The sequence below is a fragment of the Hyperolius riggenbachi genome, chromosome 10 (assembly GCF_040937935.1).
Source record: "Hyperolius riggenbachi isolate aHypRig1 chromosome 10, aHypRig1.pri, whole genome shotgun sequence".
In the NCBI taxonomy this organism is placed as follows: Eukaryota; Metazoa; Chordata; class Amphibia; order Anura; family Hyperoliidae; genus Hyperolius; species Hyperolius riggenbachi.
In genome coordinates this window covers 180342867-180358413 of record NC_090655.1, presented here as the reverse complement: position 1 = coordinate 180358413, position 15547 = coordinate 180342867, and the positions used below count along the sequence as shown (strand labels likewise).

Here is a 15547-nt window from a genome sequence, read left to right as displayed (position 1 = left end):
TGTGTGTGTGTGTGTGTGTGTGTGTGTGTGTGTTGAGCAAAGGTTTCAGGCATCCTAGGCATCTCTCCATTTATAAAGAGTGGAGATGCTCAATAAAGGAGAGCAATTGTGTGCATGCTGCAGCATTCTGCATCTTCTCTTGCATGAATTGAAGGTGTAACTCACTATCAGTGTAAACCCCCCGCGCCTTCCCCAAACATCACTCTCATTATTACAGCTTGCCCACACATTGGCTTAGTGCAACTTGCACCTTTCCCAATGGACAGATATTTGCTAGTATAAAGTAAAGGGAATTCAGCTGGCAAGATCAGACATCAGGTGACAGGTGGCCATACACTAGTAGAATTTTTGCATTGATGGCCTTTTCAAACATTTGATTGAATCAGCTAAAAATAGATGCCTCAAATGATTCCAGATCTACTGATTTTTGGCCTAAAAAGGTCAATCTTGTCGATCGCACAGGATAGAACATTTCAGTTGATTGGTGGAGGATCAGGAGCACATCGTTAGCGGTGTTCGATTTTGCAACAAGCGACGCAGCAGGAGCTGCTCTCACCTGTCCATGGCCAGTTTCTGCTGGCTGCCTCCACTCTCATCACTCCCGAGTCCCCAGGAACCTATGTGATGTAACTGACAGTAGAGACCTCTGTCTGTCCTTATGTCACACAGGACTCAGGAGTAAAGAAACAATGGGAACAGTGGGAAGAACAGAGACCACAGGGATCATGCGGCAGACAGAACTGGAAGACGACGGCAGGTACACACAGTTTTTCAAAGATTTCATGTTGAAATGTATTTAAAATCTGTATATAGTGTGGAGGGATTCAAGTAGAAAGATCCCTCTCTGATCAGATAATGATTGGAGAGGGATCTTTCTGTTGGCCAGTGTATGTCCAGCTTTAATCAACAATATGTATTGCCCAAAAAAAGCAGCTAAAGCAAATACAAATCTGGGATGTGCTACAGGAAATAAAATCACAAGATATACTACTCCCTCTGTATGAACCATTTGTGAGTTCACATTTGGAGTAGGGGTTTTAGGCACCACACTATAGAAAGGACATTGACATTTTATAGCAGGTGAGAAAATAGGTAGCTAAATTAATCAAAGGTTTAAAATTCTCACTTACTAAAAAGGATGGTTAGAAGAAGCAGGGCGTGGAAAAGGGACAACTTAGAGGAGACCTAATTACCATGTTAAAATAAATCCATATATAGATGAAAGGAAGACAAATACTAACTAAAGAAAGAACTATTGCAATAAACTAGATAAGTTTGAATAAAACAGATACTTACCTATGGAGGGGGAAGGCTCTGGGTCCCATAGAGCCTTTCAGTTCCCCTCACGGTTCTGCTCGTTCCAGTGCTGTCAGCCCCGTTAGCAGTATTTGACCGATCGGTCAAATACTGCTGTGTGCCTCCACGGGAGGCTTCAGAATACTTTGGTACCGAAGACAAGCGGCTCCATACTGGGCTTGCGTCAGTGCATGCTCTCTCTCTCACACTCATGCATGCGTAGTATGGAGCCGAAGACTCCCATGGCGGCACCTTTGAACAAGGTGACAGCACTGAAATGAGGGGACTTAAAGTTTATGGTCTCATATTTATATTACGAGGTCTATTTACAGTATAAGAAACGGTAATCTAATTATGGATCCCCTTTGAAAATAGGAATGATTTAAGCATTTAACAAATATGGAGAATGGAAACATGACCAAAAAAAAATAATTACATATTGAGGAGAATCAGCTGACCTTGATCTTTTTAATAGTCCTTTAACCTAAGACCGCTCTCCCCCAGTGGGCGTGGCCGCGGCGACAGCCCCAGGACCGCCTAACGCCAATTGGCGTCAGGTCCTGGAGCCGGCTACTGAAGGAGATCGTGCGCAGGAAGCGCGTGCATCTCCTTCTCGGGGGGGTGGATCTCCGCCCCATCTTCAGTCTCCGAGTGGCTATTGCCGCTCGGGAGACTGTTAGACGGCGTGATCGCCGTCTATTTACATAGTGCAGCGCTGTGATCAGCAGCAGCGCTGCACTGGGGATTAGCCGTGTGACATGGCTGTCCCCCTGGGGCGCAAAAGAGCGATCGGCAGTGATAGGCTGAAGCCTATCACAACCGATCGCTTTGATAGGCTGGCTGGGGGAAGCAGGAGAAACGTTTTGTTTTTTTAATAACATATGAAGACATAAATATTTATTTTAAAAATAACAAACAACTGGGGGACGATCAGACCCCACCAACAGAGAGCTCTGTTGGTGGGGAGAAAAGGGGGGGGGGGATCACTCGTGTGCTGTGTTGTGCGGCCCTGCAGCTTGGCCTTAAAGCTGCAGTGGCCCTTTTAGCAAAAAAATAGCCTGGTCTTCAGGGGGGTTTAGCACTGTGGTCCTGAAGTGGTTAGAGGATACTTACTGTATATTTACAGCACCCTACCCCTCCTGCACTCTGCCCCAGCCAACCAGCACCCTGCCCCAGTCAATCAGCTCCCTGTCCCAGCCAGCCAGCACCCTGCCCCAGCCAGTCAGCACCTTGTCCCAGCCAGCCAACACCCTGCTCCAGTAAGTCAGCCCTCTGCCCCAGTAAGCCAGCACCCTGCCCCAGCCTGCTGCCTTCCCCAGGCAGCATCGTGCCCCAGTCAGCCAGCACCCTGCCCCAGCCAGCACCACAGCCAGTATCCTATACCAGTCTGCACCCTGCCCCAGCCAACCAGCACCCTACCCCAGCCAGCACCTTTCCCCAGTAATCCAGCATCCTACCTCAGCATGCAACCTTCCCCAGTCAACCAGCACCCTACCCCAGTAAGCCAGCACCTTGTCTCAGCCAGTCAGCACCATGTCCCAGCCAGCCAGCACCCTGCCCCAGTAAGCCAGCACTCTGCCCCTGCCGGTTACCCTGCCCCAGTCTGCACCTTGCCCCAGCCAACATCCTGCCCCAGCCAGCACCATGTCCCAGCTTCCACCCTGCCCCAGACCCAGCAAGCACCCTGCACTCAACCAGCAATCGAGGGACAGCTATGGCTACCTAATATCATACTATATCATAATATCATAATGCATACTATAATATTATAGTCTATAGTCTTTTGTGACTCTCTTTAAACTGGCAGAGTCCCAGTGGATTGGCGTACAGCCCATGTTTTCCCATTATTTAAGAAGGGCAAAAAATCAGATCCAGGAAATTATAGACCTGTAAGCTTAACATCAGTTGTATGCAAACTATTTGAGGGGTTACTAAGAGACACTATACGTGACTTCATAATAGAAAATAATCTTATTCCTCAGCATCAACATGGGTTTACTAAAGACAGGTCCTGTTTGACTAACATGCTCAGCTTTTATGAGGTAGTTAATGCTAATATGGATATTGGGAAAGCTGTAGATGTGATATACTTGGACTTTGCAAAGGCCTTCGACACTGTTCCCCACAAAAGTCTGGTGCAAAAGTTGAGGATGCAAGGACTGGGGAAGAGTCTGTGTGCATGGATAGGGAACTGGCTAATGGACAGAAAACAAAGAGTTGTGGTCAATGGATCGTACTCAAAATGGGAGACTGTTAGCAGTGGGGTCCCACAGGGGTCTGTACTGGGTCCAGTGCTTTTCAATTTATTTATTAATGACCTAGTAGATGCAGTAGTGAGCAATGTTGCTATTTTTGCAGATGATACAAAATTGTGCAGAATCATCAACTCTCAGGAAGATAGTGTCATATTGCAACAGGATCTGGATAGGATGGCTATATGGGCACATAAATGGCAGATGAAATTCAATGTTGAAAAATGTAAAGTCATGCATTTTGGTCGTACCAATGGTCTAGCACCATACAAAATAAATGGGATACAGTTGGGGACATCAAACTTGGAGAAGGACTTAGGAGTACTCATCGACAACAAGTTAAATAATCGGGCTCAATGCCAAGCCGCTGCAGCTAAAGCTAACAAAATTTTGGGATGCATTAAAAAGGAAATAAAAACTCGAGATGCTAGCATAATATTGCTGCTGTTTAACTCTCTAGCAAGGCCACATCTGGAATATGGAGTTCAGTTCTGGGCACCACATTACAAAAAAGATATTGCAGTTTTAGAGCAGGTGCAGAGACGAGCAACAAAATTGATATGTGGGATGGAAGGTCTCACTTACCAAGAAAGATTAGATAAACTGGGTTTATTTAGTCTAGAGAAAAGACGCCTTAGAGAAGATCTAATTAACATGTATAAATACATCAGAGGGCAATATAATAGCTTGGCGCATGAGCTTTTTGTCCCTAGGCCTTCTCAAAGGACTAGAGGACATGATCTGCGCATGGAGGAAAAATGTTTAGCCATTTATTTAGGAAAGGGTTCTTTACAGTAAGAGTGATTCAGATGTGGAATGCATTGCCACAGGAAGTAGTTATGGCAAACTCTATACCTGCATTTAAAGGGGGCTTAGATGCTTTCCTTGCATTGAAAGACATCCATAGCTACAATTACTAGGCAATGCCTAATGATGTTGATCCAGGGATTTTATCTGATTGCCATCTGGAGTCGGGAAGGAATTTTTTCCTTTTGGGGCTAATTGGACCATGCCTTGTAAGGGTTTTTTCGCCTTCCTCTGGATCAACAGGGATATGTGAGGGAGCAGGCTGGAGTTGTACTTTGTACTGGTTGAACTCGATGGACGTATGCCTTTTTTCAACCAAAATAACTATGTAACTATGTAACATTGCATGCATGAAAAAAGGGCGGCGTGAAAAAAGGGCCCGAGTTGATAACGGAATGGTGCCGGTTATTAACGAAATCTCACAATGATAAACATCGCTGTCAAGCTTTGTTAATGATAAATACCATTGTAAAAACAGACGAGAAATAATAACAAAAATATATTAATGTTAAATATTGTTACATAATTCAACAATACAGCTTAACCCAACCCTACCCTCACACAGAACCCTCCCCTGGTGGTGCCTAAAACTAACCACTTCCCTGGCGGCGGCTAACCATAACCACCCCCCCGGTAGTGCCTAACCCCCCCCCCGGTGGTGCCTAACCCTAACCACCCTCCCCTGGTGTTGCGCCTAAAACTAACCGCCACCAGGGTGGTGCCTAACCCTAACTACTCCCCTTGATGGTGCCTAACCACTCCCTCTGCAGAAACACCCTTTTACACATAGTAATGATAATATCTTTGATAACGTAAAATCTGTAAATATAAACAAAATAATATGACAAAAACTATAACGTTGCAATACTTCAAAAGCTATAATGTTCTAATGTTAACGATATTTATCACGGCACCCTTTTTTCTGCTTTTTACGCCGTATTAACGATAAATGCATTAACGTCTTATGGCGGCGCCCTTTTCGTCCACCCTCAGCCGGCACCCTTATTTCCTGCTACCAAAACATATGTTGTTTTATCATTCAAACCACAATTGTCCTTTCTATTCTCGTTCATTTTCATTCATATTAACATTAGAGAATAAAAAATATATCAATTCAAATAATGGGAATAAAGTTTAGAGTCAATTAAACACATGTTTTAGTAGAAAAATACATATACTGTATATACTCACTTATAAGCCTAATTTTTCAGCACAAAAAACGTGCTGAAAAATTACCCCCTCGGCTTATATGCGAGTCATTTGAGCAGAATGAATGGTGGAGCTGGTTTTGTTACTGGCAGAGGAGCGTAAGGATCGTGCACTAGTAATTCTGCTCTTGCCAACTGGCTCCTTGCTGTGTCCGTGCCCCCTATCCCCTACCACATGGTGTGCAGAGTGCGCTGCTCAAGTCTACCTGTGTCACCTGTCTTGTGGAGCAGAGCGTGCAAGCAACGTGTCAGCAGTGCAATGATCAGGAATTCTTCCAGTGTGGCATTCGCTGTCTCATAGCTATGAGCCCATCTAGTGGCGTCTTGAGACACAAGTATAAACCTTGTGGCACATCTGGTTATGGGGAGGAGTTCTGACTTGTACTGGGTGCATATCTGGCTACTGTGGAGTGGGCTATACTGAGGAGTCAATCACTTTTTCCTGGTTTCTGGGGGGAAAGTGAGTACCTCGGCTTATCCGCGGGTCAGCTTATATGCGAGTATATACAAATATTTACATCTGTACATCAGTCCTGAAAGAGGGAAACAAAGAATGTGAAATCTTGCAAGACAATGTAGGAGGTGCAAAGGCGGGTCATATACTCCAAGCAAAAAACAGCGCATTCTTTAGAAAAATATCAAAAACTTTTATTGATTATCAAATATCAAAAAATGGAGTACACACATTAAAAAAGAAATAACATTAAAAAAAAAAGAAAGAGGCAGCCCAGTGGCCGCCACCGCACCATCACCCATACCACACACCCACTCCGCATTCACACCTGGCCACCTGGTTAAGGTAAGAGCACTTGCTCAATTGGATTTGCATGCAAAAAAATTTTTTTGTGGACAGTTAAAGATTGTAGACCAAAGTCCAGCAAAGCACAGCAGCCATATAGGCAGAAGGGAGACACAAAAGCAAAAGCGTGCCCTTATCCTTGTAATGCAGCCCACAGTTCAGGAAATTGCATCAACAGATGTCAGTGTAAGTTGCGGACAGAGCGAGAGCAAAGCAGAGTCTATATGGACATATGCAAAAGCAACAGACAGAGCCAGCCCATAAGGAGAGATGTAGATGGACATGGATTATTATCCGATTGATCATAAAACAGTTCATACGATACCATGTGATAGATGTCCTATCAGCTCAGATCCATATTGCAATGGGCAACTCCAATGTCAGATGCAGCTTGAGCAGAAACCATGAGCAGAGACAGGCTCCCTTTGCCCTGTCAAGATTGCCGTGCGGTTTGCATGGATAAGGTCCCACTTAGAGTTAGATAAGCATGATGCAGCATGCAATCAGCCAGGAGATGTCCAGCCAGGAAAAGTTCCAGTCAAGTAGTGTGAGGTGGCGTGAGCCGGCAGGTGCGGGCGGCCTCAGGACGCCAAGCCACGCGTTCCTGAAATGTTTCGCCGGACTTCCGGCTTTCTCAAAGGGGGCGTGGCAAAGTCAACTCACTCGTCCCCAAGCAGCTCTGAAATACTCCAGCCCGCCAATCGCAGCGCACGGCGCCCGCCCCGCACAGCCCAATCCCCCATGAGGAGGAGGGAGGGAGGCAAAAGCCCTCATCCACTTGCGAGCCAGGAGGGGCGGGCGCATCACCCAACGACAGGCGCAGCCAAACAAACCACGCAGAATGGAGCGCACAGATGCACAACACACACCCACCACTCCACCCACACACAGGAGGGGGCAGGATGTCAATAAGGAGGATGTTGGACTAGCAAGCCCAGCCACCCTCGTGGAGGGAGTGCAAAGGCCATCCTGCCGCCCATGAAAGCGAGGTAAATGCCAGTTCAATGATTACAAAAAGTATAAATCAAAAAATAGGAAATACGTATATATTTATACATAAATGGTGAATTAACAAACCCCAGTAAATAAACAATGGATAACTGCACTTCAACAGTCCCCATCTAAATAAAGTAAGAAATCAATATTTCTTTAATATAGAAAAAAACCCTCAATACACTGGGAAAGAAAAATTGTACAAGGGGACGCCACACCGGCACGCACCAGCAAGCCGCAACGTGGAGAGGAGAGGCACAAAAACCGCTAGGGTCATACAACTCTGTCTAAAACCTATAAGGGTAGAAAAGAGGAGTAACTATTGTTTTCATTTAGTCCAGGTGGGTCCGTGGCCCGTAGGTCAAAGATCCACCTGGACTCTCTCTGGAGCAGCAGGCGATCACTATTGCCCCCCCGGATCGTCCGATGAATGCGGTCCAAACCGATAAAACGAATTCCCGACAGATTGGCAATATGTGCTGATTTAAAATGCCGAGCCACAGGTGTGGGGATGATGGAAGGGTTTTTAGTGGTGATGCTGGTGATGTGTTCTGACATGCGAGATCTTAAATCGCGTTTCGTCTTCCCGACATAAAACGCCCCACAGGGGCATGTAAGAAGATACACCACCAGCATCGTTCCACAGTTAACAAAATGTGATAGATTCCAACGCCTCCCGTTGGGAAGCGTCACTGTTTTTCCAACCTGAATGTAACAGCACATAATGCAGCCCCCGCACGTGTACGTGCCCAAGGCTTTACAGTGTTGGTGTACATTGTTAGTACCACGAAAGTGGCTCCCAACTAATTTATCCCGTAGCGATGGTGCCCGGCGAAAAACGATTTGAGGTTTGTCGGGGACAAGCCTGGTAAGTTTGGGATCATTTGTCAAAATGTGCCAATGACGATCAATTATATGTTGGATTGATGTGTGTTGGGCACAAAATTGAGTACAAAATCTAAGGACTTCTGATCCTTGTTTCGCACTCCCAGACGACCCGAGTAAAGTGTCCCTGCTGCTCATGTGGGCCCGCTGATACGCCCGTTTCAGATATTGCATGAAAACGTGACCGGAGGTCGTCTGCCTCTCTCTTAAAATCAGTAATCTGTGAGCAATTACGCCGTAGGCGAAGATATTGGCCCATAGGAATCCCCCTGATCGTGTGACCAGGGTGGAAGCTATCGGCCCGTAATAATGAGTTTGTAGAGGTGTCCTTACGATAGAGTTGGGTAAAGAGGTACCCCCATTCATCAATGCCCACCCTTATATCCAAAAATGGAATACTCAATGCATCCCATTGTACTGTGAATCTTAAATTGTGATCATTCGCGTTCAAACGAACCACGAATTCCTGCAATAGGTTCACTCCCCCTGTCCAAAGAACGAAGATGTCATCAATGTATCTGTGCCACGTTAAGACGTGGCACAGATACATCGAGAGCCCATCATCCGAGAACATGACACGTTCCCACGCCCCCAGGTACAGGTTCGTGTACGACGGAGCACACGTGGTGCACATCGCCGCACCCTGCACCTGGAGGTAGTGGGACTCTTCAAAAACAAAAATGTTGTTATATAACAGAAACCGTAGGAGGGACGAGAGGAGGAGGTTGTGAGGCACATGTTGTATCCCACGTTCGCTCAAGAATAGGTCAACAGCGTCAATCGCCAGGTTGTGCGGGATGCTCGAATAGAGGGCCTCCACATCGAGAGCCACAAGCAACGTCCCCACGGGCACCTGCATCCCATCCAGAATCTGGAGGAGGTGCAGGGTGTCCCGCGTGTAAGAGGGGAGGGACTTGACATGAGGCTGCAGATGTCGATCAATGTATACACTCACCTTTTCTGTTAAAGAACCACGCCTGGAGACGATAGGTCGCCCCGGTGGTTTAATAAGGTTCTTATGCACTTTAGGAGGTGCATAAAATGTGGGAGTGATCGGATCTGCAACCTTCAGAAACGTCCCCACATCATCATTGATGACATCCCGCATCACAGCGTCGTCAATGATGGAAAAGAGTTCCCTCTGACAACGTGCGACCCTCGACGGGGGGACCCCCACATAGCAATCCCGCACCCCGAGGATATCTAGACACATCTCCCTGTATGCCAGGGTGGTCATAACCACCACGTTACCGCCTTTATCGGCGGGTTTAATGATCCACTGATTCTGTGCCGACAAATCGGTAAGCACAGATGCTTCTTCGTCGCTTAAATTGCTGTGCCTCACAACCCCTCCATCCATATCCCTCAAATCCTTCTCAACAACAGATATAAATGTCTTAAGGTTCGGGCAAAGCGTGAACGGAGGGAACCTCCTTGATCTGTTAAACAAACCAAAATCTTGTAATTGGGGATGGTATCCACCAGGTGGAGGAGGACATATCCATGTCTCCTCATCTCCAGTGTCACCATCGTCCTGTAATTCAAAAAGATTGCGTAGTGCCACAAGGTCATTGTCTGACCATTCACGAGCGGCTGGATCGGGGGCGACCCTCCTCCTGGAATCTTGTCTCAAAAACTGCATGAGGATCCGTCTCCCAAACATGTGTAGATCGACAATTGTTTTAAACACATCAATATTGTTGGTGGGGCAAAATCCCAAACCTTTCCCTAAAATCTGTGTTACAGTATCGGGTAGAATTTCGCCAGTGAGATTAATTATTTGTGGGACCCCGGAGGCACAATCAGGATTCATCATTTCTACCTTATTTGGGATATACTGTTGATCCCCACCATAGGTGGGGTCTACAAGTTTAAAGAGGAGGACGAAGACACAGAGGACAGCGTCTCGAGGCCACCCGTTGTCCCGGGTGATGCCTGGGATTCGCCTATCTCCCCCCTTCCTCTTCCGCCACCACATCCTTGGCCCCTTTTGATTACTTTATCTATTTTTTTTTGGCTGACTTTTCTCAGCCCTAGAACGTGTATAGTGGTCTGTGTTGGTATTCTTTTTAAGATCTACGTTCACCGAACTGGCTGAGCTTACACCACTAACCGATGAGTCAGACTCATCAACATCGACCCCTGCCTGTGGGGGCCGGTTCGAAATTTCCACCGGTTGGGCACCTGGCCTGCCCCCCCTAGGTTTAGGAACCTGTTTCCTAACACCCTACCTATATGCAGTCCCAATCCTATAGGCGGTTTTATCTCTCACTAGTTTCTGATCACGTTGAACAATTAACCCCTTATTAAATTTTTTTATATGATTCTCTAATTCCTCATTCCGTTTTTTATATAGTGGGTCCTCCTGAAATGCCTCCAAGGAATCACCAACCCTCTCGATTTCCTTTTCAACTAGGGCCAGGTCACCTCCATCCAGCTCGCTCATCAAAGTAAGACATACCTTTGCACATGTTTCAAAGTTGGATTCCCATTTCTCCTTGAACTCCTGTGAAATGTTGCTCCTATGGGGGAACACTTGAAAGCGCAACCACATAGGTGCAAAATGATCGTCTAGATATCTTTTATTGTATTTGAGATTCCAATATAATCTGGACTTCTTTTCATATAGCTTAGTAAGCTTTCTAAAGCCCCCATTTATCAACTGATGGGCCTCTCTGTCACCCCGCGATTGAGAGCAATCCCTCTCCACCTGCGACACCAGTGCGTCCCAGCGCAGCATGCCCAAAACAATATTTCACCAAGCAAACCGTGAACACCGGACGAAGATCCAGGGACTTAGTCCCGATTAACCCACACAAGTTGGGTATTGCCCACTATGGATAAAGGTCCGGTCACGGCAATCAGTTTATTAGTTGGAGTATCGCTCCGCCAAAAATTCAAACAAGACAATGTAGGAGGTGCAAAGGCGGGTCATATACTCCAAGCAAAAAACAGCGCATTCTTTAGAAAAATATCAAAAACTTTTATTGATTATCAAATATCAAAAAATGGAGTACACACATTAAAAAAGAAATAACATTAAAAAAAAAAGAAAGAGGCAGCCCAGTGGCCGCCACCGCACCATCACCCATACCCACACACCCACTCCGCATTCACACCTGGCCACCTGGTTAAGGTAAGAGCACTTGCTCAATTGGATTTGCATGCAAAAAAAAAATTTTGTGGACAGTTAAAGATTGTAGACCAAAGTCCAGCAAAGCACAGCAGCCATATAGGCAGAAGGGAGACACAAAAGCAAAAGCGTGCCCTTATCCTTGTAATGCAGCCCACAGTTCAGGAAATTGCATCAACAGATGTCAGTGTAAGTTGCGGACAGAGCGAGAGCACAGCAGAGTCTATATGGACATATGCAAAAGCAACAGACAAAGCCAGCCCATAAGGAGAGATGTAGATGGACATGGATTATTAACCGATTGATCATAAAACAGTTCATACGATACCATGTGATAGATGTCCTATCAGCTCAGATCCATATTGCAATGGGCAACTCCAATGTCAGATGCAGCTTGAGCAGAAACCATGAGCAGAGACAGGCTCCCTTTGCCCTGTCAAGATTGCCGTGCGGTTTGCATGGATAAGGTCCCACTTAGAGTTAGATAAGCATGATGCAGCATGCAATCAGCCAGGAGATGTCCAGCCAGGAAAAGTTCCAGTCGGGTAGTGTGAGGTGGCGTGAGCCGGCAGGTGCGGGCGGCCTCAGGACGCCAAGCCACGCGTTCCTGAAATGTTTCGCCGGACTTCTGGCTTTCTCAAAGGGGGCGTGGCAAAGTCAACTCACTCGTCCCCAAGCAGCTCTGAAATACTCCGGCCCGCCAATCGCAGCGCACGGCGCCCGCCCCGCACGGCCCAATCCCCCATGAGGAGGAGGGAGGGAGGCAAAAGCCCTCATCCACTTGCGAGCCAGGAGGGGCGGGCGCATCACCCAACGACAGGCGCAGCCAAACAAACCACGCAGAATGGAGCGCACAGACGCACAACACACCCACCACTCCACCCACACACAGGAGGGGGCAGGATGTCAATAAGGAGGATGTGGGACTAGCAAGCCCAGCCACCCTTGTGGAGGGAGTGCAAAGGCCATCCTGCCGCCCATGAAAGCGAGGTAAATGCCAGTTCAATGATTACAAAAAGTATATATATAAATCAAAAAATAGGAAATACGTATATATTTATACATAAATGGTGAATTAACAAACCCCAGTAAATAAACAATGGATAACTGCACTTCAACAGTCCCCATCTAAATAAAGTAAGAAATCAATATTTCTTTAATATAGAAAAAAACCCTCAATACACTGGGAAAGAAAAATTGTACAAGGGGACGCCCCGCCGGCACGCACCAGCAAGCCGCAAGGTGGAGAGGAGAGGCACAAAAACCGCTAGGGTCATACAACACTGTCTAAAACCTATAAGGGTAGAAAAGAGGAGTAACTATTGTTTTCATTTAGTCCAGGTGGGTCCGTGGCCCGTAGGTCAAAGATCCACCTGGACTCTCTCTGGAGCAGCAGGCGATCACTATTGCCCCCCCCCGGATCGTCTGATGAATGCGGTCCAAACCGATAAAACGAATTCCCGACGGATTGGCACCATGTGCTGATTTAAAATGCCGAGCCACAGGTGTGGGGATGATGGAAGGGTTTTCAGTGGTGATGCTGGTGATGTGTTCTGACATGCGAGATCTTAAATCGCGTTTCGTCTTCCCGACATAAAACGCCCCACAGGGGCATGTAAGAAGATACACCACCAGCATCGTTCCACAGTTAACAAAATGTGATAGATCCTGGTTCCTGGTTTCTGGGGGGAAAGTGAGTACCTCGGCTTATACGTGGGTCAGCTTATATGCGAGTATATACAAGGATTTACATCTGTACATCAGTCCTGAAAGAGGGAAACAAAGAATGTGAAATCTTGCGCTGCTGACGATCAGTGGACACTTGGGGATCTGAAGGGTATTCACACTCTAGCACCTCCTCAAACACTCGGCTGAAGTGGACTACAAAGAGGAAAAACAAAACGGGAGAAGCGCTCCGTAGTGTGATAAATTTTATTGATCATAAAATTGCTGCACACCACCATCCCAAGGAAGACCCCTCGGTCCACCATCCATCTGTGCCACTGTTGCCGCTGGCCACTGCAGCTCCAGGTTGTCTATACAGACGGGACGTCTCTTCTGGGCTATATGCCAAACCAGATGCGCCAATTTTATCCCCATTCAGTAAGTGTAACTTTTATGTGCAATTTTATGATCAGTCAAATTTATCACACTACGAAGCGCTCCTCACCTTTTGTTTTTCCTCTTTGTAGTCCTGAAAGAGGGACAAATGAGGTATAAAGAGGGACAGGGTTCCTAAAGAGGGACTGTCCCTCCAAAAGACGGACACTTGGGAGCTATGACTTTGCCCCATTAGTGTTATGATCTGTAATGATGGACCATTTCATAGCACAAGATGTCAAATGTTCTTCCCTCTCTCTATAGGCCTGAACTGGCTGCTGGACTAAAGCTGAGCAGAGAGTTAGTTTCTAAAACTGTTGTGGGAAACAGTAGTGATTAACAATGATTGTTTGCAACAACAAATATTTAAAGTACATAATTTTACGGTCTGCTCTTACAAAAACAAATTAGCATGTGGTATCATTTAAAATGTTTAAAAACAAAAATATTGGGGATGATTTATAGACATTGAACAAAAGTATATCATCCTGAAGATCAAATTTCACTTATTGCTAAAGACAACAACTTATTTTGATCCAGTTTTCATAATTCAATTATACATTATCGTACAGACAGAATGAGGTTTGGAATGCTATATATGCATTGTAGTTGACAAAGTGCATCTTGCACTCCTGTTGCCAATAAGTAAGGTGACAGCCTGCAAGTCTCCATAGTGACTGTTTATGTGTATTCTAAGCAGTTTGATGAAGTTAAAGACAAAAGATATACCGAGAGCCCAATATAGTGTAGTATGCAAAACAAGGGGTTGGAAAAGAATATAAAAGTATATAATGTATATACTCACAAACGTGGGTTACCTCCTAGGTAACCACTGTATAGGCAGGTGAGGAGATTAGACCTGTCCTCACTCAGGATTAAAAGTCGCTCTCTGTAGATAAGAAAATAAGAGGCAACAACCTACCACCAGGGGTGGATATTGATAATGTAAGAGTGAACAGAGGCGCCAGCAGGATAAAAGGTTCTAAACGGCTTAAAATCCCTCAGGAGGTGGTGGTGGACTCGCCTTCCCGAAGCAGACAAGATACCAGGTTTATTAATATACTCCAAAACAAACAGTGCAACGCGTTTCACGGGTATTGAGACTATACTGTGTACTCCTATCTGTTTATTGCCTGAGAAAGCGGGAACATACCCGTGAAACGCGTTGCACTGTTTGTTTTGGAGTATATTAATAAACCTGTTGTCATAAAACTGACGGTATCTTGTCTGCTTCGGGAAGGCGAGTTTACCACCACCTCCTGAGGGATTTTAAGCCTTTTAGAACCTTTTATCCTGCTGGCGCCTCTGTTCACTCTTACAGTTTGATGAAGTTGTTCATTACATATTTCTTACCAAATTTGTGGGACCATATGCGGCCTCCAGTTCTCCCTGTTGCCTCTAGGATCCTGATATTGTGGAAGCCATTTTGGTACAGCTTCTCAGCTGCTCCAATACCAGAGATACCACCACCGATAATGAGGATTGCTGGCCCACGGGATCCCATCTTCTCTTCCTGCGCTGCAATCTGCACAACTGAGTAAAAAGCCAGTTGGCCTAATAACAGAGTATGGAGGGGGAGGGGCTCTACTCTTGTTCTTCCATTTGGCACGTTATACCACTGTACTTGGCCTTCTCTCTGCACAAATGACAGCTTGAGGGTAAAGTTCTATGCAGAAGGGTGGCTGCTTAACTCTCCACAAGGTTCTGCTCATACATTGCTGGGCACACCCTGGCTGATTACATAACCCAACGCTATCAAATGTGCTGGGTGGGTGCCAAGCAAGAAACTTGTAGGTATTGAAGCATGTATTTCCAACTTTTATTTGCTCCCAGGTTACCTGAGTACACATTGTAGCCTGCTATTTTGGAAAACTTACTATGCTTCTGTGTTTCCCAAGGTGAAGCTATTGTGTCATAATAGAGCTTTGGGTTGCTGCCAGTCTACCTCATTCATTAAGAATTGAATAACACAGGGAGGTGCGCAGGCATGTTTAACTATGACCAAAATAGATAAGGCCCCTCACATCTACCCCCGCATATTAAAGATGTTGATTTCAGTTATCGATATGCCACT

General features: G+C 46.0%; 1 protein-coding gene across 2 annotated transcripts in view; it reads right to left on the bottom strand.

Moving 5' to 3' along the window:
* The window catches only part of LOC137536050 (peroxisomal N(1)-acetyl-spermine/spermidine oxidase-like), a 168862-nt gene extending 153848 nt beyond the window's left edge, over positions 1–15014 (bottom strand). For both annotated transcript variants that reach the window (XM_068258022.1, XM_068258023.1), the window contains exon 1: positions 14827–15014. In XM_068258022.1, coding sequence (XP_068114123.1) covers positions 14827–14977 — 151 coding nt within the window. In that variant the 5' untranslated portion in view covers positions 14978–15014. The remainder of the gene's footprint in view (positions 1–14826) is intronic.
* Positions 15015–15547: the final 533 nt, after the last annotated feature.